Source organism: Myotis daubentonii, chromosome 3 (genome assembly GCF_963259705.1).
Source record: "Myotis daubentonii chromosome 3, mMyoDau2.1, whole genome shotgun sequence".
Lineage (NCBI taxonomy): Eukaryota > Metazoa > Chordata > Mammalia > Chiroptera > Vespertilionidae > Myotis > Myotis daubentonii.
In genome coordinates, this window is record NC_081842.1 from 87,323,598 (window position 1) to 87,348,505 (window position 24,908).

General features: G+C 35.5%; 1 protein-coding gene across 1 annotated transcript in view; it reads right to left on the minus strand.

Annotated features, from left to right (window-relative positions):
• EPHA3 (EPH receptor A3) overlaps positions 1-24,908 on the minus strand; it is a 373,137-nt gene that overhangs the window by 329,479 nt on the left and 18,750 nt on the right. The window contains exon 2 of the mRNA XM_059688051.1: positions 22,480-22,544. Within this exon, the coding sequence (XP_059544034.1) occupies positions 22,480-22,544 (65 nt within the window). The remainder of the gene's footprint in view (positions 1-22,479; positions 22,545-24,908) is intronic.

The following is a 24,908-nucleotide window of genomic DNA, read 5'->3' on the forward strand; positions in this document are numbered from 1 at the left end:
AATTAGCATATTATGCTATTATTATTATAGATACAGTCAGTGTAAACATTCAATAAATGCAACTTCATAATCTTATTAACAACTATATAGAACTCATTTATATGTTTCCTGAACTTTAAGAAATTTCTAAGCTATTGAATTTGAAGAATATACAAAATCATTAGTCATAGTTTAGAACACTGCTCACTAACCATCAATTTTATATACAATTTTGTGCCTACTAGCTTCAAAATTCCTCAACCTGGGAATCATCATACATTCATCTTATCCTGTTTATTGTACAATACTATCAGACCCATAGTCAGTGAGTTTTTAATAGATGTCACTTTGAACAGACTTCAAGAATTCTTTAATAAATTTTATCTTTAAAAAATAAACAACACTCTTCTAACCTTTTAACACAATTATTTTTCTCTTTATTAATTACCTTTCTAAACTGTGTAGATAAAAGCACAAAAATCAAATAACTAAAATTATTTGTAGCTTTTTGGTAAGAGTTCAACTAAAAAGCAGATAAGACTGTTAATTTGTGAAGGATTTTATAAGGGCAGGTCTCTTTAGCTCAATAAAAAGAAGCTGAATAGCCGAAACCGGTTTGGCTCAGTGGATAGAGTGTCGGCCTGCGGACTGAAAGGTCCCAGGTTCGGTTCCGGTCAAGGGCATGTACCTGGGTTGTGGTCACATCCCCAGTGGGAGATGTGCAGGAGGCAGCTGGTCGATGTTTCTCTCTCATCGATGTTTCTAACTCTCTATCTCTCTCCTTTCCTCTCTGTAAAAAAATCAATAAAATATATTAAAAAAAAAAAGCTGAATATATAATCATTCACTCCATAGTTATCTGGGACTTAAAGCTTATATATCAACTCTTGTCAATGATTGTGAATAAATTAATTTGTCATGTTGTACAATTAATATTGTTCTACAATCACAATCATCTAAATATATAAAAGGCTAATATGCAAAGTGTCCCCTCGGGAGTTCGACCAGGAGACCGGCAGTTCGGTGGCTTGCTATGATGTGCGCTGATCACTGGGAGGTGTAATGGAACATGGCAGGTGACTGGCAGCAGCGGCAGGACACTGAGGAAGCAAGGGAAGGAGGAGGGAGAGAGGTGGGGGACTTGATCAGCCCTGATTGCAGGCCAGGCCTAGGGACCCTACACGTGCATGTTTTTTATGCACCGGGCCTCTAGTTTTATATATACTCTTATATACTTTGTGTGGCTTGCAGAAATTGGCCTACTGATTAGTATTTATCTTTGATGATATTTGGATCAAATTTAATATTGATTTTTTTAAGTCTCCATTCTTTTTAAACCAGCATCCGTTTGATTCTCAAAATTTTGTATTACATCTTTCAGTCTTTTAAATAATCTACTAATTACAGACAGTGGTTTACAAAATGACTGCCAAATGATTGAATTTTTTGACATGATTTATAAAATTAACCCTAGTTTGATTAAGGAATTTAAAATATTTTAATATAGATATTCATTATTTTGTTAAGTCTTTATTGTTGAAAGTATTAAATATGTCCCTTTTTTTCCCCCATTGACTCCTTCTATCCTGCCCCAGGACCCTGCCCCAGGCCTTCAGCCACCTATTGTCTGTGTCCATAGATTATGCATATACATATACAAATTCTTTGGTTAAACAAAGCAATCTCAGAAGCCAGGATCCCTACCAGTAGTCTGAAAACTGTGAGAGACTATGCTTTTCATAACCTATTTACACATCTCGTTAGCATTATATAAGCATTCATAGTCATCCGACACTCATAAATTTTCTGAAGAATACATAGGGGCAACTAATTTTTCTAAATTAATTAATTAATTAACTAATTAATTAACTAGGCATTCAACAAGTGTTTAGTGAATGCTCACCTTGTCCTAGGCCCTGGGGATAAATTGGACAACAAGGCAACCCTGACCGAAAATGCCTGCCTCCTTGTTCTAAAGAAAAGGGTATATGATTTTTATAAAAAATGTAAATACACTACAGAGAATGTAAGAAGGTGATAAGTGTTACGCAAATAATAAAAGTAGAACGTGCTCTGGGGAAGAAATGAAATTTAAAATAGAGTGAACAGGGCAAGCCTTACTGGTTGGCATTTAAAGAGAAAAGAAATGGAGGGCATGGCAAAGGGAGCCTCGTACATGTGCTACCTTTACAGGAAGAGGGAAGAAAGAGTAAGTGCTGACACCAGAGAGAAAAGCACAGCGGCCCTGCTCAAGGTCTCTGTGGAGGCCCGCAAGGATGGAGCAGCCGCATGAGGAGGGGAGGGAGCAAGAGCACTGCTGTCACCAGAGAGAGATAAGCTGCGCCTTGTAGGCAAGTCTGAGGACTTTGACTTTTACCCTGAGACGGGGAGCCATTGGAAGCTCGTAAACAAAGGAGTGACATAGTAGACTTGGCAGTCTAACAGGACCCTGCATGTCCAAAGTAATTGTGAGGGGGCAAGGGCAAAAGCAGGGAGCCCGGCTTTTACAACAACCAAGAAAAAGTATGGTGTTCTGGCCAGGGTGGCCACAATGGAGGTGGTAAGCAGTGGGTATATTCTTGGAATATTCTGAAAGGGAAGCCAAAGAGAATTACCACCATTTCAAGTGAAATGTGAAAGAAAAGAGTCAAAGTTGACTGCAACGTCTTCGACGTGATCACCTGGAAGGAGGAAGGGGCCGTGAACTGAGCTGAGGGAGACTACAGAAGTGTGTTTTGGGGCTGAGGTAGGAAAAAAAGAGGAAATTCAGTTTGAATCAGTATAATTTGAGATGGAGAGGTTAAGGAGGAAGTTGAATATATAACTGCATTTTGGAGAAGTGTGGAGATGAAAGGGCAACAGCAAAGTCTCTGAAGAAGGCGTGAAACAAAGGAGTGAAAGAAATGAGCAGTGAAGTGACTATGAAACAGTCTCCTCTTCTCTAGGATTCATACACACTCTTCAAGGCAAACCCGATCTTCCAGCTCTGAGGCCCGTTTTTCCTCACCACCCAGTTCATCATGTACATCACCATTATCTAAACATCTATAGCTTTTATTTGATATATACCAGTTAACATACAGTGTAATGATTAGTATAGCTATGTTTATTTTAGTATGCTTTATTGTAATAACTTCTGTTCAGATTTTTATCTCCGTTTATCTATTATAGGTTATAAATATATACATATATAATATTTATAAAAGTATACAATAAAATAATTAGAAAATTTTACAGAAAAATACTAAAAACTGAACCTAGAGAGACTTTTTTAACTTACCCAGAAAATTGGTATCTCAAATCCTGGAATTTAGTCCCTATTTGATAATGAATCTTTTCAAACTTTATATACATGTGAATTTGTTGTTTTATCTAGAAACATACTAACAATTGCTTTTCACATTCACTTTTGTATTAAAGGTATTAGTATATCCATAAAAATAGTTCTCACTTTGTACTGTATTATGCTTTGATTCTGCAAAAAATAATTTGACTGAATGGGAAATATAAACATTTTTTTAGAAAATTATAATTTCATTTCTGAAGGTTGAAACAATAAATGAAAGAAGAAAAATGTAAATGTCAGTATTTTTATATATAAAGTATACATTCTATTAGTCCTCGCTAAAATGTTTAACAGTATGAACATTTTATGTCCTGAGGATTATTCATAAAAACAGATGAGTAAAATCACATAGACATCTTGAATGGTCCTGACCCTAAGTTAAAAATTCCATATGTGAAAGGAGGTTGGGGTGCAGAAGGAGGATCTGTGTAGTTTCTGAGAGCCTTTAATCATAATAAGAAACAGCATGCGGAAGTTGTTTTACATTTAGCAGAAGTAGACAACTGAGAGTATTTTGTTAATTCTAATGTATATGTGACTTATGGACAAGGTGGGGCAAAAGTAGGTTTATAGTTGTGAGTATGCAAAACACAGAGTTTATTCATGTACTATTACTTATTGTATTATTTTCCATATGAACAACTATAAACCTACTTTTTCCTACTCTTTATGTTGTGTTGCCCCTGACCATTCATTGAATGAGAAAGGATTTGGAATTGTAATCAATAAAGCAGAGAACACATGGATGAACACCACAATGATGATGATTACTTTTGTGAACCAGAGTAAAATGAATTAAAATACCTAGGAATGTGTGTGAAATAATAGAAACAAATTGGGATAGAAATCTTTCTCAAGTGAAAAATTCCTTTCAAACAATATTGTCTTTTAAAATGTATTTTTTTTATATATGTGATTTTAAAAACAAAAAATCTCACTTTCAGCCTTCTGTAATGGCCACTCGCTATTTTTAAGGGAAAAACAGGTGGATCACAAAAAAAGACAGACTTTGGAAGAATTTTATTTCTTAACCTTCAGGATATCCCAGACTATGAAATCAATTGGCTAATTTTATGTAATAATGTTTAATTTTTATATATTTTTTTAATTTCTATTTTTTCTAATAGCATGTTTATATACAGAATTTATACATATACCCATACTAGACTTATGTTGTTCTAAAATAAGATATGGCTGGTGTATTCATTAGTAATTATATTTTACTGGTAGCAATGGGGCCTAGAAAATCTTCACTAATGTACAAGGTCTAATTTTCTCATATAAAATTTAGAAGTAAGCAGTTTACATTTGCTGTGGCAGCTTCCTGAAATAACCAGGGACCCCGGCTCCTCCTGGCTCTTTCTTACACCACCCCAGAATGTGGCTCTCTTTCTAATATCACAAGGCAGTCATCACCCAAATGGCAGGTTTCCTGAACAGCATCTTTTTACAAGCCTCACACCCCTGCTTCCATCATTTTGGAAAAAACTTTGCCCTATGGGTACACTTTGATTTGTTAGAAGGTGGAAATGTATTCTTTTAGCAGGGTACAGTGTCTGTCTCATTAGGAAAGGATCCTTCTCATTAGGAAAAAAAAAATGGATTTTGGAATAGACAATTGGACACAGATTATTTTCAGTGGCATACAGCCCAGACATGATAACTGGATCGACTTCTCTGCTGCTTTTATGAATCAGCAATTGTCCATTCCCTTTATAGTAATAGTTTTTATTTGTTTTTATTTTCATTTTAATTCCCATTGTTTATTTTTTTTATTTTATTGTTTAAGGTATTACAAATAGTAGTACATGTGTCTCTCTCTTTTTTCCCCCCACTGACCTCCCCCTGGCCTCCCCTACCCCCCGGCTTTGCTGAAGTTAAAACACCGAGCATGTCTTTGCCCATAGGTTTAGTCCTAAGTTTAACAAAGGAAAATTGTTAGAACTTGTTCAAAATTATGAGGTGCAAATCCCACATTTAAAATGTCACATTTATGAATGCTCTAGAGATATATGTGATACTCTGTGCTATCTGTATCACTCTGGCATTCTGTTTTATATGAAGTAATTAATTGTATGAAAAAAATCTTAGCACATATTAAACTTAAATTAAGTGCTCGCCAGTGGCTCAGTAGGTTGGAGCATGATCTCATACACCTAAAGGTTGTGGATTCGATTCCTAGTTGGGCACATGCCCAGGTTGTGGGTTTAGTCCCCAGTTTGATGCTTGTGGAAGGCAACTGATCAATGTTTCTCTCTCACAGTGATCTCTCTCTCTCTCTCTCTCTCTCTCTCTCTCTCTCTCTCTCTTCCTCCCTTCCTCTCTCTAAAATCAATAAAACATATATTATTAAAAATTTAAAAATTAAAAACTTAAATTGATACCTGGTATATATTTCAGTAACACAGAATGTTTAATCTTTATCAATATACACTCAAAGGTGTATTTATGCATTTAGGGAAGTTGAATGAAATTTTAAATTCAGGAAACCACCACCATTGGTCACAAAATAAAGAATGCCATCTGTTATCTACACTAGGAGGTCTCCAAAGTGAGGTGATGGGTCCCTGCTATTGGTATTTGTTTTAGCCTTTTCAATTTCTCATTTTTTCAGTATATAATGATCATTATCTATCTATACATATAATATATAAACAAGTTAAATATACACTAGGAATAAATGATAAAACTTTCATAAAATCAAGCTATCTAAATAAATGTTCAGGCAAACCTTTTAATATTGACCCAGGACATTGGGTCTCAAAGTGTGATCCTTGGACCAGCACTGTTAGCATGCAGTCCATAATTGTAGAGGTAACTATAGAGGTGACATGCTACAGTTGATACTGATGTACTCTAAAATTTGAGAAACTTTGGTGTAGGTAAAACTAAAATACACATCAATCATCATCAATCACAAATAATATCATAGAAATGAATCTCTAATTCTCCATCTCCGTTCTGCCTATATCCAATTGACCCCATTTCTTTTAGGACACTGTAATTAACCCAGAATCTATCACTTCCCATCTCTGCCCTGCCAGATCTCTTTCTTGATGACCTTAATATACCAACTGTCTCTGCACCCCCTGTCTAAGTCACAGAGTAAACTCTCTAATTCTTATACTGCTATATAATTTTCCACTAAGAGAATCCCACATCTTGGCATGGTGTATGAAACTATTCATAATACACTCTATCATTCTAACTCTCTTTTTTAACTTCAAAAATTCCATCACCTACTTCTTCTCCACCTGCCTTCGGATGACCTCAACATACAGTGCTGTCTTTTTATAGCCTGTGCTTTGTGAGTGTTGTCCCCAGCCCCATATACTGGGTGCATTCCTATTTATTTTTAACGCTTTGTAACCTCTTGATATTAAATTTGATGACTTACTCTATGTGATATTATTGTACCTACTGTCTGTCTTAATTGATGATTGTCATTGCATAGTGGCTGATGCTCCATGGATTGGTCTCTTTCACCAAACGGTAAGCAGCGTAGAGCAGTGGTCGTGTATATAATACACAGAACCAGACTGCCTGGTGTGCATTCCCACCTCTGCCACTTACTTCGAGTATGATCTTGTTTGAGTTATTTAAATTCTTTAGGCCTTACTTTCTTCTGTAAAACTAGAGTAATACCTCATAGGATTGCTGTGAGAATTAAATGAGTAGATCTATAGGAAGCACTATGAATAGAACATAGCACATTGTAGAAATATTAGCTATTGGTATTGTTTGCATCTCTACTGCCTGCGATAGTGACCAAAACATAACAGAAATTCAAGTAGTTATTAATCAACAGGATAAATGAATTCCAATGTATTAAAGATTTTTACAAATCCCCTTTATGCTGCATAAACTATTCAGAACTCAATAGATTCTGGAAACTAATACTACTCTAATATACTTTTCTTTCTTTAAAAAAAAAAATTCCTCTCCCTAAGTCCTCCCAAAAATGTTTATCACTCCTGAAATTTTCTTTGAATTAGATCACTTATTTCAAAAAATAAAATGTATCTATTTTAAAAGGGATGATCAATAAGGCAAATTTTACCACAAATAATTTTGTTATAAAACTTCTGTATTGATTTTTAGGTTTTCAAAATTGTTGAAGAACTAACTTGTTATCCTAATTTGTAATTATCAAATTATTTTTAAAACCACATAATAACACCACATATTTCTGTAAAAAGTATCAAGTAAAAAGAAGAAAAGTGTCTGATTTTTTAGCAGTTTGGAAAATAGCAGTAAACAATTTGGAAACATTTTAAATCGTAAAGAGGATTTATTGGCTAAAATATAACAGTGCTGTTTTAGGACTAGTTACATTAAAATGAGGTACTAATTTTTAAAAGGCCTCAAAACATTCATTGGTTCTTGAAAAATTGAAAGTAGATGAGATTTGTTTTGGTTATAAGCTAATATTTAAAAATAGTATTTCAATGCAAGTAAGCTCAGATTTATATTTAAATCTAAGATAAAATCAATGTCTAGTTGTAAGAGAATAAGTTAAGAATCTTTAGTCATCAAGTGACAGCTCAGTCCCTGGATCATAAATCAAGCTGTGATGAGGGGATACACATATGAAAATGGAGAGCAGATAATAATCCTATATAACCAGATTTTCCTTTCGGGCTTATAAAAGATCAGCATTTTTCAACACCTAAAAAAAGTAGCTCTATGTTGACTGATGTATACCAAGACTTGGTTATTACTTAGAGTGCTGTAAGGCTTGACACTCAGACATAATATTCCTGAAGTCCTATAAAGTAAGTCTGTTAAAAATTAAATCGCATAATCATGAATCCTTCTTTGGTACTATCCACAGACCAAGACCGAGGATTAATGAAAAGACCACTGAACGCAGGCCCAGAAAGCAATGACATAACCTTGGGCAAGTCACTAAGACTCCACTTCCACTCCAGCTTCAGCTGCTTTTCTACATAATTAAGGAATTGCTGTAGATGGCTTCTAAAGTCTCTGCTGACTCTAAAATTGATTACTCACTCACATATATTCTACTGCTGCAGATAAGATAAAATTGTGCTGCTCTTAATGAAAAATAAAACAGCTCTATCAATAAAAAATTTCATAAAATTCTAGTTACTTTTTGGTTTATGACTACATTTTAATTTACAGTCTTTTCAATGCTCATTAGAAAACACAAATTTAAGTCAAAATTATATCATTACTAGAGGTCCGGTGCATGAAATTTGTGAATGGGAGGGTGGGAAGGGGTGTCCCTCAGCCCAGCCTGCACCCTCTCCAATCTGGGACTCTTTGGGGGATGTCCGACTGCCGGTTTAGGCCCAATCCCACAGCGCAGTCGGACATCCCTCTCATAACCCAGGACTGCTGGCACCCAACCACTTGCTTGCCTGCTTGATTGCCACTAACCACTTCTGCCTGCCAGCCTGATCACCCACTAACCACTCTCCTGCCAGCCCAATTGCCCCCAACTGCCCTCCCCTGCAGGCCCGGTTGCCCACAACTGCCCTCCCCTGCCAGCCATCTTGTGGCTTCCATCTTGTGACCACATGGGGGTGGCCATCTTGTGTGAGGGTATGATGGTCAATTTGCATATTACCTCTTTATTATATAGGATTTTACTTTAAAAAATTACAATACAGTACATCCATCCAATGTTAAGGGTACAGATAACAAATAGTTCTAGAATAATTTACAAAATTGATTCATGTCATCCACAAGCTTTAAATTCCATTGAAAACTTTTAAGCAAATCCATAAAGTTAATGACTACCAGCTTTCTTAATACCCATGGCATCGGATAAGTATCCATGTGTAGACTGGGAGTTAAGTTTCTTTGAAACCATCATATCACATCCCCTTTCTTCCTACACTGGTTAAATCTACTGGATGCTGGATTTATGGTATTGTCATTTAATATCATAAAGCTAGGTTGTCATTTAGATTTTTCCTAAAATTTAGCTTATTCTCAATCTCAGGCCCAGAAGAACATTGGCTGGCATTGTCATACAGAAGGCAATTTGATTACTGTTAGATCATCTTCTGCCCTCCTTTTTTTTTTCCTCAGTGTATTAATTTGCATTTCTACTGAACCCCCATCCCCAAAGTTCTCACAATGTAATGGGCCAAATTTGGTTTCTCTTTATTTTATGCCTTTACTATAGCAATGGTGTTATTTTTTCCCAAAATTTACTTTTGAGAATATTCTCTTCTTGGAGTGTTAGCAAAACAGTAAAAATTCAACCTATGCCAAATCACTAAGATATATAAGAGAAGGAATAGAGGGTAGATCTTAGGTTCTTATAACCTATCATGGGAACTTTCTCAGTGATTTCCAAAGGATTTTTCTGACTCCTCTCTGTTTTCAATTACAACATCCTCTAAAACCATCTTAAGATATTACCTTTGAATGATGTCCAAAACCTTTAGTGAGGCACACACAATCCATCACAAGCTGATCCCAGTAACTTTCTAGGAACACTTTATAGTCATTTCTCAGACAACCTTATATTCTAGTAACTCCTTGGTGGGGAATGTTTATATTCCTTATTCCAATATCCCTATAATTTAATTCACAGCTTCTCTAGTCTTTTTGTTTGAATGTCATCTTTTTATCAAGAGTAATGGGTGCAGGTGTATAAATGTCTTCAGTATTGAAAATATCAAGGATACTACTTTCAGTTCAGACTGAATTCCAAGGTTACAAGAGAGAAACATGATGATTGTAAAGTAAATTCTTGTTACAAATTGCTAATAGATCCCTTGAGTTTTTTGGTAAAATATCTGATTGCTCTCACTGTGTGTTTATTATAAAAGGCTAAATTTGGAGACAGACCTATAATAATCATGAATCATGCATGTATCAGTATTAATTATGACATTGGAATAAACTACAGCACTGTATCAAGCAACATCTAAATACCTTTGTAAGGAATGTCTGCCTCATTTCAGAACATCATGATTTTCTAGCGCAGTAATTCCCACACTTGAGCAGCATCAGAATCACATGGAGGGTCTGTGGAGAAGCAGGTTTCTGGGACAGGTCTTGGTTGGAAACTAAGTATTTTTTTCATTTTTAGCAACTACTGTTTACAAATTAAAAAGTAATACTTGATATATATATGTGCATTCACTCTGATATATGGATATTTATATATAGTGATTGCCAGAGGGAAGGAGGGTGTGGCGATAGAAGAGTCTAAAGGGGGAATAAAAGATGGTGGAAAAAAACTTGTCTTTGGATAGTAAACACAATACAATATACAGATGATGTATTATAGAATTGTATACCTGAAACATATAACTTTATTAATTAATGCCACCTTATAAATTCAATAAAAAACTGGATGAATAAGAATAACTTTTAAACTTAGACTATTCAGAAAATTAAGTATACTTTCCCCCTTGATGTTTTTTTTTTTCTTATGTCTCATGGAACAGGGATAAATTATTTTATTAACTCCCAAGACTTCAAATACTACATTGATAAAGTTTTTATTCATATAATACTTCCTGAATAAAGTAAGTATCATTCTCAGAAAAAAAATACAAAATCAAAACAAAACTGACAAACTGATGATAATCAACAGACTATTAAGGTCCAATAAATACCCCGTATGGTTTTTTATTGTAAATATAACCTTTAAATGTTTTCAGGTCCATTGGCTATCATTTGGGGCATGGGACTTATTTAAAAAGTGTTTCACTCCATATTTTTACAGGCAATTTTTAATTTCCTTTGTTAAAGATTTTCAAAATAAATTAACCAGCAAAGAATAATAAAACTAAGGGTGAAAACCACCAATTTATGAAATTTTTAAAAGGAGAAAATAAATGAGCAAATCTTTGGAGCAAATAATTTTTTGACAAATTCCCATCAAAATTGCACTTAGTGGAATGTTAGAATTGAAACTCCCTTCCATTGGAGTAATTATGTTGTAATTATATCTTATATTCAAATGAAAACTTGGAAGCTTGAACACAGTGTTTGTTCTAAATACATTCTTTAAAATATTAAAGAAAGTGGTCATTTCTTAGCAATATGGAAACAAGTATGTACTATTTTTGCATAGGAGTATGAAAGCCATACTCTTTTTAAAGCTTCATATTTATATTTTGGTTTATTTTACTCTTTGGTTTCCATTCCTTTTTTAACAAAAAGTACACTTATTTGAAGTTACACAAAATAACAAATTTTGCTTTCAAAAGTTTTGTTTTTAAAATTCTATCAATATGAGAAACCACTAGAAGCACAAGTTTGTCTTTGATTCAAAAAATTTTAAAGTTACTTCAAAAAACAAATTGGAAATGATCACAGTGAATTTATGTACTATTTAAACATTCAAAATAGAAATAAAATTATTTAAATATATCTTAGAATTTATTTAACTTTATAGTTACTGCATGCTAAGTGAAGATCATGTAGCACCAACAAATTTATGAGTAAAGCTGAACTAAACAAAGCCCATCCAAATATGTTTCGTCTTCTCTGTCTTAAATCCCACAAGCTGTACATCAAAGTAAAAGAAGCAAAGTACACTACATGTCATATTTTAAAAATTCTAATTCAACCCCAAAATATAAATAAACACTGTTTGAAGCAGTAATGAGGATTCACATAGAAATATACAACAACAGCCCTGAAGACTGGTTTCTATTTGTTTTACAGCACTGATGAAAAATTCTGCTAAAACAAATACAATATAAGATTTTAATTTTTCTAAATTAAATGTGATTTCTTTCACTCATGAACATATCTCATTCTTTTACAGCGCATTGTCTTTCAAGGAAAAGTTAGAGAAAAACTGCAAAACTTTGCCATGTTTTTCTAATTTGATCAGACATCCTTCCTTGAAAGGTCAGCAGGATGGGTGAGAGTGACATGTATAAATATGTAGCACTGCTCATTCCAGACAGAAAAAATTCAAATGACAAGATCACATACCTCATGTCAAAAGTTTGATTTTCCTGTACTGACTGCTCAGCATATGAAGCAGAATTTGGACTGTGATTCATAAAGGCTGAATCCCAGGTGGTTATTGTTGACACCCAGTTATCAAAATAGTCTCCCTGCATTTCAGACACCATTTACAAAGTGAAAGCTAGAAATCCAGTAGATAAGACTTTTATGATCCACACTTCACAAGTTGCAACAATTCCAATAGTGAACATAAATTACACTATACTGGAGAATATTAAAGTAATGATTTGTTTTAGGTAGTATTTTTGTTATTTACATTAATCTCTATGATTCATTCAATTCTAAACATTTCTATTTTTAAATGGAATTAATTTACAGGATTCTGGCTTTTTACCATTAGGCAGCAATCAATATAATTTTCAATATAGAGCTATCTCTAGCTTGTTTTCTTTACATCTTACTTCCAATTCACAGGTTGGCAGTATTTTCTAAATACATTGAACTAAATAGCTCTCTTCTAGTAAAAAATAATACTATATTTAATATAGCCATATATTTTATATATGTATAAAATGTATACTTATATACATATGTATTATACACATATAGTATATATTAAAATGTCACTTAATTTTATGCAGTTGAAAAGAGAGTGAAATTATTTAATTACACCATTTTAAACAACAAATTGGAAATGATAAAATTTTTCTCAACTAATACAAAATCAGTGTTACCTAATTATCAATTCTTGTTTTGGAAAGCTTTTATTATTCATTTATTCAGTTAATTGTAATGTATGAGCAACTAATCCAGGAACTCGAAATGAGAAGAATGAAAAAGAAATTGGCCTTAAAGAGCTTTCAGTTTCCTGACTGAGATAAATGTCAATGAAATAATTGTATTAAGCTGTGGAGACACAACAAAGAACAAGCTAGAATTCTTTATAGGTGTTATGTACTAGTTCGGGAGTGGCAGGAGCATACATAGGAAAGAGTCAAGTCTCAACAAAGGAGAAATATTAATACCTTGAGGAAATTCTTATTACTAAAATTTTAAATGCATGAATTAACTACCCAAAAAACATAGTTTGACTCAATTAAAATGTAAACTTTGGTCTGCACAGATTCAGTGGAACAACAACCATGTGATATCAAAGGAAATGTCTGGTAACTTAACAGAGAAGAGGTGTTTGCAGGCACCTCAGGTAATATTATCAGTTTTGTTTTTTTTCAATACAAATTCAATGCATCAAGTGTATACTGAGATTTAAGAAGATATATCACTGAATTTTGCCAAATATCTTGGATTAGAATGGAAAACCTCAAAATATTTGTCTAAGAATAAGAAATTACATTTGCATAGTTCTTTCACATGCATTATCAGCTATATATGCTGTGCATATATATTTGTAGGTAGAAATATAGACATATACAAACAAATCTCATTTATTTTCAAGTGCTGTGACATTAGAATTAGAATGCCTTTTTAAAAAGTGAGGATAAATGTTAACAGAGGTTAAATGGCCTGCATCAGATCAGACAGCAATAAATGGTGGAGCCAGAATTCACATTCAGATGTCCTGATTTTAAACAATGTGCTTATTCTATTTCACTACTCTAATTATTACCTTTGGCATTGTCTACGCTAAAGCACAAAAGAGATAACCTGGGAAAATACAAATATCTTTGTAGAATAAAATTATGCATTGCTATAGCCTCCATTTAGAAACTAAGATATTTGACCTGGTTATAAAATACTAGAGGCTTGATGCACAAAATTCATGCAAGAGTAGGCCTTCCTTCCCCCAGCTGCCAGCACAGGCTTTCCTCTGGCACCTGGGAAGTGGGCTTCCCTCACAGCCCCGGCTTCATCTGGAAGGTGGTCTGGAAGGATGTCCGTTCTAATTAGCATATTACACTTTTAATATTATAGATTGTACTAGAGGCCTGATGCACAAAATTTGTGCCCAGGGGTGTCCCTTAGCCCGCCCTGCACCTTCTTCAATCCAGGACCCCTCAGGGATGTCCGACTGCTGATTTAGGCCCCATCACTGGAGGATGGGGCCTAAACCAGTAGTTGGACATCTTTCTTTCAATCCAAAACCACTGGCTCCTAACCACTCACCTGCCTGCCTGCCTGATCGCCCCTAACTGCCTCTGCCTGAATGCCTGGTCGCCCCTAATATGCATATGGCTGGGGTCCCTCATTCTGGCCTGTGCCCTCTTGCAGTCTGGGACCCTTTGGGGGATGTCTATGGGGGAGTGAGCCTAAGCCAGCAGTCAGACATCCTTAGCTCTGCTACGGAGGCTGGAGAGGCTCCCACCATCTCTGCCGCACTTGTCAACAATGAGCCCAGCTCAGGGCTTCTGGCTGAGCAGCACTCCCCCTGTGGGAGCGCACTGACCACCAGGGAGCAGCTCCTGCATTGAGCGTCTGTCCCTGGTGATCACTGTGCATCATAGCGACTGGTTGTTCCACCATTTGGTCGATTTGCATATTAGTCTTTTACTATATAGGATTCTATCAGGATGCCCTCAATTTGAAAGTCTGAGAGATACTAAAAAGAGTGGCTAAAAGAAGGAAAATTGTTGCTGCTGTTGTTTTAACTTGATTCAGTGGTTCTAAGATGCCAGAGTCCATGTTGGTTTCTCTAATGCTCATAGACTCCACCTTTCAGGTCATAAAGAGAGTGCAGTTGCCTCAGATACTGGGCCTTCATAGGGCAAGCCCAGAGCCATGAAGAACTCAGCCTCTCCCCATCTCTTTTTATCAGGAGGAAACTTTCTCTAGAGTCACTGGAATTCTGCTCCAGTCTCAATGACTTCACTTACTCTTTTACTTACCCTTGCCTAAACTAATGTCTGGTAAAATGACTATGCTTATCATGACTAGCTCTCTGATGAATCAACATTCAACCCACAGAGTGGCAGGAGAACATGAGAGGGTGAAAACCAGGATAATATTGCTGCTAAATCCACAAGGAAAAGTCAGAGAACAGATATTGGGTGGGCAACCGAAAGGGTCTCTATTTGCAAAAAATATCTAAGGAAAACTTTTAGAGAAAAAAATTCTAAAGGATATAAAAAAAGGAAGAAGGTAGAAAATAATACCACAATTGCTAATTTTGAGAATTATTTCTAAGAACTGCAAATATACATGAATAATTCTTTTCAGACTTTGCTTTTTCTATAATCCCCTAACCAACTCATTTTCTTCTCCTCATGAGAGTTTCTTTTTTAAAATATATGTTTTATTGATTTCAGAGACGAAGGGAGAAGGAGAGATAGAAACATCAATGATGAGAGGGTATTATTGATAGGCTGCCTTCTGCATGCCCCACACTGGTATGGAGCCTGCAACCCAGGCATGTGCCCGAATTGGAAATCGAACAGTGACCTCCTGGTTCATGGGTTGATGCTCAACCACTGAGCCAGGCTGGCTGGGCCTCAAGAGAGTTTCTTTGAGACATGGCTCATGATTCCTCTGTTCTATTTAATCAGCATATTAATACTATCTGAAGATAACACTATGTACCTATACTTCCCTCTGCTCCCTCCTCTGTAATGATACATAGACTAAGAAAGTTTATTTCATAGATTGACATTATCAATTAATCTATCTATTTAACTACCTATCTATTTAAGTACCTAGTAGTCATGTGTAAACAAAAGATTTTTCTGGGTTGTAATTCAACAATATATAAGGGCTTTTATATGTGTTATTCAACCTCTAAGAATATATAAACTATTAAATTATTTACTGAAATTACTAAATAAAATTATTCCAGAATTTAAATATTATAATTCATAGTTTAAGGTCAACGAAGGTAATCGCTGTATCTGCTTTACTAAACTGAACAAACTTAGTGGTAGAAAAGGTTCATGTCAAATAAAACACTATTATTTAAAAATAAATTGCTACTTATGACTGCCTGATAATTTCAGTTTACAAATTTGAGTATTATTTTCATGAAATTCATTTCAAGAAAACCAAAATTTCATTAAATTTCCTCCCAGATACTTATTTCAAAATTTTTTCCAGGCCTAATAATATTATATCATCCTACTAAGTTTCCTCCTAAGTTTCAAAGCACCACATAAAAATAGAGATATAAATACTCTTCCCAAGAGAATTGCGTAGGTTAATTGTAAAATTTTATGCATTGATATGTCTCTGGTGAAATAACAGAATAAAAATTTCAGGGGGGTGGGTGGATATGAAGGAATGAGCCATTTTTGGCAATTTCCATCCCCAGTATATGAATTATTTGTATAGAACTCAGGTGATATTATCATTCCATGAAAGATATATGTTTAGAATGAATCATTTTTTAAAATATTTATTCCAACAGATTTGGGATTTAGAGCTTCTGATGGGGTTATGGTTGGAACTTGAAGTTGCTGGTAGTCTCCTGGATCTTTATAGTGACTATAGCTTCTAAAGGAACACCGATATTGATCCCCTAAGGGCTTCATAACCTGAGCACTGTCATTTTACAGAATATCATTCTTTGTTGTGGGAGGCTGCCCTGTTCAGTGTAAGATGTTTACAGCATCCCTGGGCTTGCCTACCAGAAACCAGTAGTGCCCCATGTCCACATTTGTGACAACCAGCAATATCTATAGACACTGAAGATCTCCCCACAGGTGAAAATCAAAACCAACTCTTTCCTTACCTCCTCATCACATTCAGAGTCATTACCTTAAATTAAAAACAAAACAAAACAAACACGGGATTTCCCCTGTTATTTGTGATCATATAGATGGATTTTGAGGGCATTATTCTAAGGAAAATAAGCCAGATACAGAAAGACAAATACTGTATGGCATCACTTTTACTGGAATCTAAAAAAAAGTCACACCTATAAAAACAGGGAGTAGAAAAGTGAGTGCCAGGGCTTACGGGGTTGGAAGAAATAGGGAGCAGTTAGTAGAAGGGAACAAACTTTCAGTTTTAAGATGAACAAGAAAGAAATGAAACCAAGATGGCGGCATAGGTAAATACTGGAAATTGCTGCCTCTAACAACCACTTCAAAAATACAACTAAAAGACAAAACAGACATCAATCAGAACCACAGGAAGGCTGGCTGAGTGGAAATTCTACAACTAGAAGGAAAGAGAAAAGCACACTGAGGCTCAGAGGAGGTTCTGAAGTCAAGTGCAGAGGTATGGAGGCGCATGTGGAAAGGACTAGCAACTGAGGACAAGGTTGTCTTTTACAATCAGGAGGGAGTCTCAAGCTCCCAACTGCTCTAAACTCCAGTTCCAGGCAAGTCTCTGGGGACCCAGACTCATATGGGGAGAAACTGGACTGTCTGGCATCAGTCAGAACTCAAAGACGGCTTTCTCTCAAAGGTGCTTGCAGTGATTACCGCAGGACACTGAGACTCGGGGCCTCTTAGGGCAGGGCTGAGGATCAGCCATAGCTGTTTGCTTCGCCCTGTTGGTTCCCTGAGACCCTGCCCTACCCAAACTGTGTGCAGAGGCTTTGCATATGAAAGGCCTGGCCCTTTGCAATCTGAAAATTACCTAACAAACTGCAGCTGGGTCAGAGAGAGCCAGAACATCCAAAAGAAGGCCCAAGGCCCCACATCAGCTTGCATTTCTTCACAGCTGGCCCTCATCTGGGCACCTCCAAACCCCAAACAAAGAAGAGGAATCTGCAGATCTCTCCATAGCTCCTGCTGGGTAGCCTCAGGAAGAGGCTAAATTAGCACCTCCTTAGAGATCCAAGAGCCAGTGTACCAATTGATCAGAATGGGACCATCCAGATTACAACTCCTCAGATCCATAAGGGACACACTCAGAGGGCAGACTCAGTGAGCACCAATGCCCCACTGAAGCAAGTCTTGCCCCATAAGGGTGTTTCCAGCACAGAAGTTCTCCCACTGTAGACACAGCTGATTCTCACAGCCAATTGGCCTGGAGGTCAATTCCTCCCGGTGATACCTACAACAATCAAGGCTTAACTACAACAAGACTGTGCACAAAGCCCATAAAGGGGTGCACCAAGAGTGTCCACCTCAGGTAATAGGGGAGGCTGAGCCACTGGGCCCTATAGGACTCCTAGCACACAAAGCCACTCTACCAACACAGGGAAGCATAAAAAATGTGGAGACAAAGAAACAGGTCACAAATGACAGAAATGGAGGAAAGCATACTACTGGATATAGAGTTCAAAACCAAACTTATAAGGTTTTTCAAGAATTTTCTAGAAACTGCCGATAAATTTAGTGAGACCCTCAAGAAATCTAGTGAGACCCTCGAGGTTATGAAAAAGGACCCACTAGAAATTAAGCATACACTGACTGAAATAAAGAATATTATACAGAGTTCCAATAGCAGACTAGAGGATCGCAAGAATCAAGTCAAAGATTTGAAATAGGAAGAAGCAAAAAACACCCAACCGGAAAAAAACAAAAAGAAAAAAGAATCCAAAAATGTGAAGACAGTGTAAGGAGCCTCTGGGACAACTTCAAGCATACCAACATCCGAATTATGGGGATGCCAGAAGAAGAGAGAGAGCAAGATATTGAAAACCTATTTGAAGAAATAATGACAGAAAACTTCCCCTACCTGGTCAAAGAAATAGACTTACAAGTCCAGGAAGCGCAGAGAACCCCAAACAAAAGGAATCCAAAGAGGACCACACCAAGACACATCATAATTAAAATGCCAAGAGCAAAAGACAAAGAGAGAATCTTAAAAGCAGCAAGAGAAAAAAATTAAGTTACCTACAAAGGAGTACCCATAGGACTGTCAGCTGATTTCTCAACAGAAACTATGCAGGCCAAAAGGGAGTGGCAAGAAATATTCAAAGTGATGAATAGCAAGAATCTACAACCAAGATTACTTTACCCAGCAAAGCTATCATTCAGAATTGAAGGTCAGATAAAGAGCTTCACAGATAATAAAAAGCTAAAGAAGTTCATCACCACCAAACCAGTATTATATAAAATGCTGAAAGGTATCCTTTAAGAGGAAGAAGAAGAAAAAGGTAAAGATACAAATTATGAACAACAAATACACATCTATCAAGAAGTGAATCTAAAACTCAAGTGAATAAATAATGTGATGAACAGAATAAACTGGTGAACATAATAGAATCAGGGGCATAGAAAGGGAGTGGACTGACTATTCTCCGGGGGGGAGGGGGTGGGAGGGGTGTGGTGGTGTGGGAAGAGACTGAACAAAAATCATACACCTATGGATGAGGGCAGTGTGGGGGAGAGAAAGGGCAGAGGGGGCGGGGTGGGAACCGGGTAGAGGGGAGCTATGGGGGGGAGGGAAGGAACAACTGTAATAATCTGAACAATAAATATTTAATTTAAAAAATTTAAAAAATTAAATATTCCAGAAACATAAAATAAAGATGAATAAGATAAGAGAGCAGATTTTCAGTGATTTAATATGGTGTGACATCGTTATTGTAATTTATCTTCTAGAGTTTACATTCATATTTTATTAACTTAAAAATAGATGTACTGTATTTATTAGGGTTCATTTATTAAAACAATACAAACTTCAAAGTTGTTTCCAGCTATTACATGTCTTCTTTTTCATGGAAAAGTTTGCAGCAAAGACATCAAATTGTTATATCTTCTTTAAAAACAAGAAAACTCAAAACTCATCAATCCTTATCATATTGAAAATGCCAATTTAACATTAAAATAAGTAACTGAATCTAAAAGCACAAAATTGTACAAGCAAAGACATTAAGTACCAAAGCTAAATTAGCTGTGCCGGGCTTTCACTCAAAATGTCATCAGTTTCTCAAGAAGAAATGAAAACCCATCTAACATTTTCTAAATCCACAGTACTTATTTCCTCATGGACATTGTGGTTAACATAATATAGAGAGTAAATTTAAAGAAAAAACTACACTATTTGATTTTCGTGTGTGTGTATGTGTGTGTGTGTGTGTGTAGTGTTGGGGTCTTGAGGTATTATAAATATCATGACCTGCTGGGGAAATATTCATTTCTTGTCCTTGCAAATTTTAATGATAAGCTTGCAGAGCTTGGCCAGCTGTTTTAGGCTATTTATTGCACCAGAAAGAGGGAACACACAGCTGCAAGATCAACCGGGAAGGCAATGAAGAGCCTGAGCTCTGCTCTGTGAGGCAACAGTAAGCCAGAGGAGAAGCTGAAAGCTGTTCCTGGGCAGAGGGAGGTCGGAAATTGGATGAGAGATGGAAAAAGTCAAGAGGTAAATTACTCTGAGGAGTGTTTCTTATATTTAATGTGCTTAGGAATCACCTGGGGACCATGTTAAAGTGCAGATTCGGACTCAGAAAGCCTGGAGTGAGACCTGAGAATTTCATTTCTAAGAACCACCTAGGCCTTGACGTTGAACGCTGATGCCTGCACCACACATTGTGTGACAAGGTCCGAGGACACCACATCTCCCAACATGTCTCTGGAAGTAGAAGTGCCAACTTTGTTTTATCACAAAGTCTTTGAGATTGACAAAGTGAAATGAATATATTTCCCCAAATTGTTAATATATAGAAACATGTTTTATTTTCTTTATACCATCTTAAAACACACACACACACACACACACACACACACACACACACACACACACACACAAACAGGAGGTAGACCACTTGTGGCTTTGACATACAAGTTAATTTCTTGTTGTTTAAAATAAATACACATATAAGTATCTATTAGTAAAATGTCACTGTGGTTTTGGCTTTTTGTAGACCCGTAAGTAGCAGGCTTCTATGGTATGCTATCTGATAAAGTAATAAACTCAAATTTCTAAAATTAAACTTTGTTTTGACTTTTGGATGATGCGTTTTTAAATGAGTTTTCCAGCTCAATGCTGAGTTTTGGTTCACTCTTTATGACAACCCAGGATGTGCTTTTATCCTAATCATTAGAATCCTTTTACACCTATGGGAAAACCAAATCCTGGCTTCCTTCATCCTTTCCCTTCTGAAGCAACTAACCATGGCCTGATTATGTGATAGGTTTTGGCACTGTGTCAATGTCAAGGTGTACCAGGAAGAGAAGCAGATACAAAGATGACAGATAGATGAAGTATCCTTGATGCAAAACATCCGTTGGTGAAAAAGTTGATGGTACCATAAAAATTAGTATGTTTAGGTACCAAAGTCTAAAGACTGAACACCAATACCAAGTGGAAGTAAGTGTAACCTCTTAGAAAAGAGAACCAGCATCGAAGAATATGGAATGCATAAATGTGTTCCTATCAAATATTTCAAAGTAACATTTTGCGTTTTCTACAGGCTATAATTGGAAGAAAATAAAACGGGCATGCGTGGTCATTTATTACACAGTTTTGTAGGCACAAGAATTTTTCAAATCTATGCCCCTTTTTTTCTGAAAAAAGAAAAAGAACATTTTATCACACAAAAGGCTCTTTATAAATATTCAGGCTACCAAAATGTCACACACCTTAATAATCTGTGTCTGGCAGGTAAAGTATTTAAGAAGTTTAAAATGTAACTGCATCAGCTTTTTTCTAAATAAAATATACCCAGCTTTAAATTGAACTAGACAAGTTGCAAATATTTTAAATAAAGAAATTAAGGCAGCATAGGTTTAATACACTCTATACTACTTGGAGCTGTCACTAAGGTATATTTTATGGCTACAGCTCTGGGGACTACTATCTATACGTACACATTCTCATTTTTTTTTCCCAAATATTTTTTGTTTATTTCTGAGAGGAAAGGAGAGGGAGAGAGAGATAGAAACACCAATAATGAGACTGAATCATTGATCTGCTGCCACCTGCATGACCCCACTGGGGATGGAACCCACAACTCAGGCATGTGGCCTGATCAGAAATAGAACCGTGACCTCCAGGTTCATAGACTGATGCTCAACCACTGAGCCACACTGGCTGAGCTATACATTTTCTACATTGGTTAAAATTTAGACTGCCTTCTCAATTCTCTTATTCCAATCGCATCACAAAACATTAATGGTCACACCTAGATCATCTGCCTGATACTAATAATAATTAATGTTCAATACATTCAAGCAATTGATAAATTCAGAAGGAAAAGAAATACTTTCAAAATTCTCAGTAGTTCCACTGGGCACTGATATTAGTCTCTCTTTGTCCACGTGTTAAAAACACTGATAAATGGGTCACCAGCATTCCAGGAGTTTACCTAAGAGAGCATGCCAATAGTTCCGTCTGCTCTCTATGCGGGGTAATGGACAGGACCATGCTCCTTCTCAATAGTTTGCTGAACTCACCCCATGTGATGGGCTGGAGATCCAGCCCAGCTCCCCTTGAATCGTTTTGGAATCCAGCAGATTGACTAAAAGAAAACACAAATACACAAACACTGTTAAGAGGAATGAATTTATATTTGCCTTTTTCAAGTTAATGTTGTCTGCTACTGGTGGTGATATGAAAATAATAACATATTCAAAACACATGACTTCATTTTCTTTAGATCTTTAATGTATAAAAATTATAAGAGAGTTATAAAAGAAAAGCAACCACAGGGAAAGTTAAGGGATTGAACACTTCCGTGCCTTTTGTAGCTCTGTTTACAAGATAAGTTAATATTCAATACATTTATAATGATTTCTTATAGAATAATCATAGACTTAAAGAGGAAACAATTAAACACAAAGTTGGAAACAATATTAATGCTAACCTGAAATCAAAATAACTTCAAAGATCATAAAATGTGATAAATTTACATATGATTTTACTATAAATTAATTTCTTAAATATGCTTCCACCATAAATTAGTATTTCTGTTTGCATATTTAATATGGCATGTTTATATTGTCCCTGTCAGTCGCAAACATTCTGTACTGTGTGTTTTTTAAATCCTCAACCAAAGATATGTTTTTATTGACAGAGAGAGAAAGAAACATCAATGTGTTGCCTCCATAACCTTGGTGTGGATGGAATCCAGAACCTTGGTGTGTACCCTGATGGGGAATTGAAACTGTAACCATAATTTGTGTATGGGATGACACTCCAACCAACTGAGCCACCAGAGTTGTAATGTCTATTATTTAATACCATATAAATGGTCTCTTTATGTGTAACAAACAAAATGCTTAGCAACTAATATGAGGAGAAAACAAAGCAAAAATATGTTTTATAATATTGCCTGTGTAAAGTTTTACTTATTTAAAGAATATATTGTTCCCCAAAAGCTTTAATGATTTTAACTCAGAACTTTGTTACTTATTAAAAAGTCTGATGTTGATGAACAATAAAGTGTAATATGAATGTGGTTGCATTTTTGGATATATTATTAAAAAAGAAAGACAAATGCTTTGTTTTCAATATGGAGAATATTAATCTGTAATTGACTGTAAATTACTATATAAAAAGATAGTTCAGGTTTAATTAATAACAAAGGTCTCACTTTTATTGTTTATCTGTTAAATAATGGAAACTATGGTTTTACAGCATCCTTCTAAATTAGAAAGCAATCCCAGTGTTGACTGATGGAAGATGTAAAGGAAGTTTACATAAAATATACAAGTATTATTAACATGAACCAGAACAGGTGAATAAATAACTACAATAGGAGAGAGTCCTTTTCAAGGGTTCCATATATTCACAAATCAAAATTTCATGTTAGTACATGCACACACATGTCCGTGTGTTGACAAATAGTGTTTCTGCATGTGTGAAAAGCAGCACCTTTTCTTTAATCACCCCAATTAGTTTTTACAAAGAAAACATTTATCTTATAAAATGCTAAGAAAAATAAATAATATATTTGATAAATATCAAAATTCTAAATTTTCAAGTGCTGCTTTTTAAATGATGATATTTGTTAGCTGGTTAAATAATAAATATAGTAGTTGAGTATAAGCAATGCTCATTATTAAGTTAAAAAGAGATAAAATTCTGAAAGTTAGATTCTCTAAGTTTTGGTAGTGAAAGAAAAACACATAAAATTAATCTTTTACACTTGGATTCTTTAATGATTAAAGTTTTTTTTCACTATAAATTGATCCCATTGGTAAGTAATTATATTTAGGTAAGAGAAGAATATAGTTGCTGCATGGATCACACAGAGTAATTTACATAATGAAATTATTTCCCAGGATATCAGTTTGAAAATTAATAATATACTTCATTATATTAAAATTATCTCTCAAAATATTTTAAAAACTCTGCCTATTAATCAATGTTATAGATATTTCAGATTAATCACTGTAAGAAACATTTTTTGTAAATATGAGAATACACCTTCATGAGTCACCAACACATATTCTGACATAGACCTAGTTTATTGTTGGTACTATCAGCTATCAGTGGATTTAGGCGTTTTCTGAGGATTAGTAGGTCATATTTGCAATGCCTTTAAGGCTTTAAATGGGTCAATGTCTTCTTGTGTATCTACTTATATAAAAACCCTGGGTGTAACATCATGGCCAGAATCGCGACCAACTGGAAGGCAATCAGTCCTGTAGGGATCATCTTGGAAATGAATGGCTGCGCCCTCCTCCAGCTGTTTCTTGGAGGGTGAGGTTTCAGGCAGGAACCCACCCTCGGAGTGAAGCGAGGAAGTGAAATGATTTTTAATGGATCTGTTATTAAAGATACCTTTGGAAATACTATATCTATAGATCAGTGGTTCTCAACCTTAGCTGAACATTAGAATCACCCAGGAATCTTTTTAAAATCCTGATTTCTAGGCCTC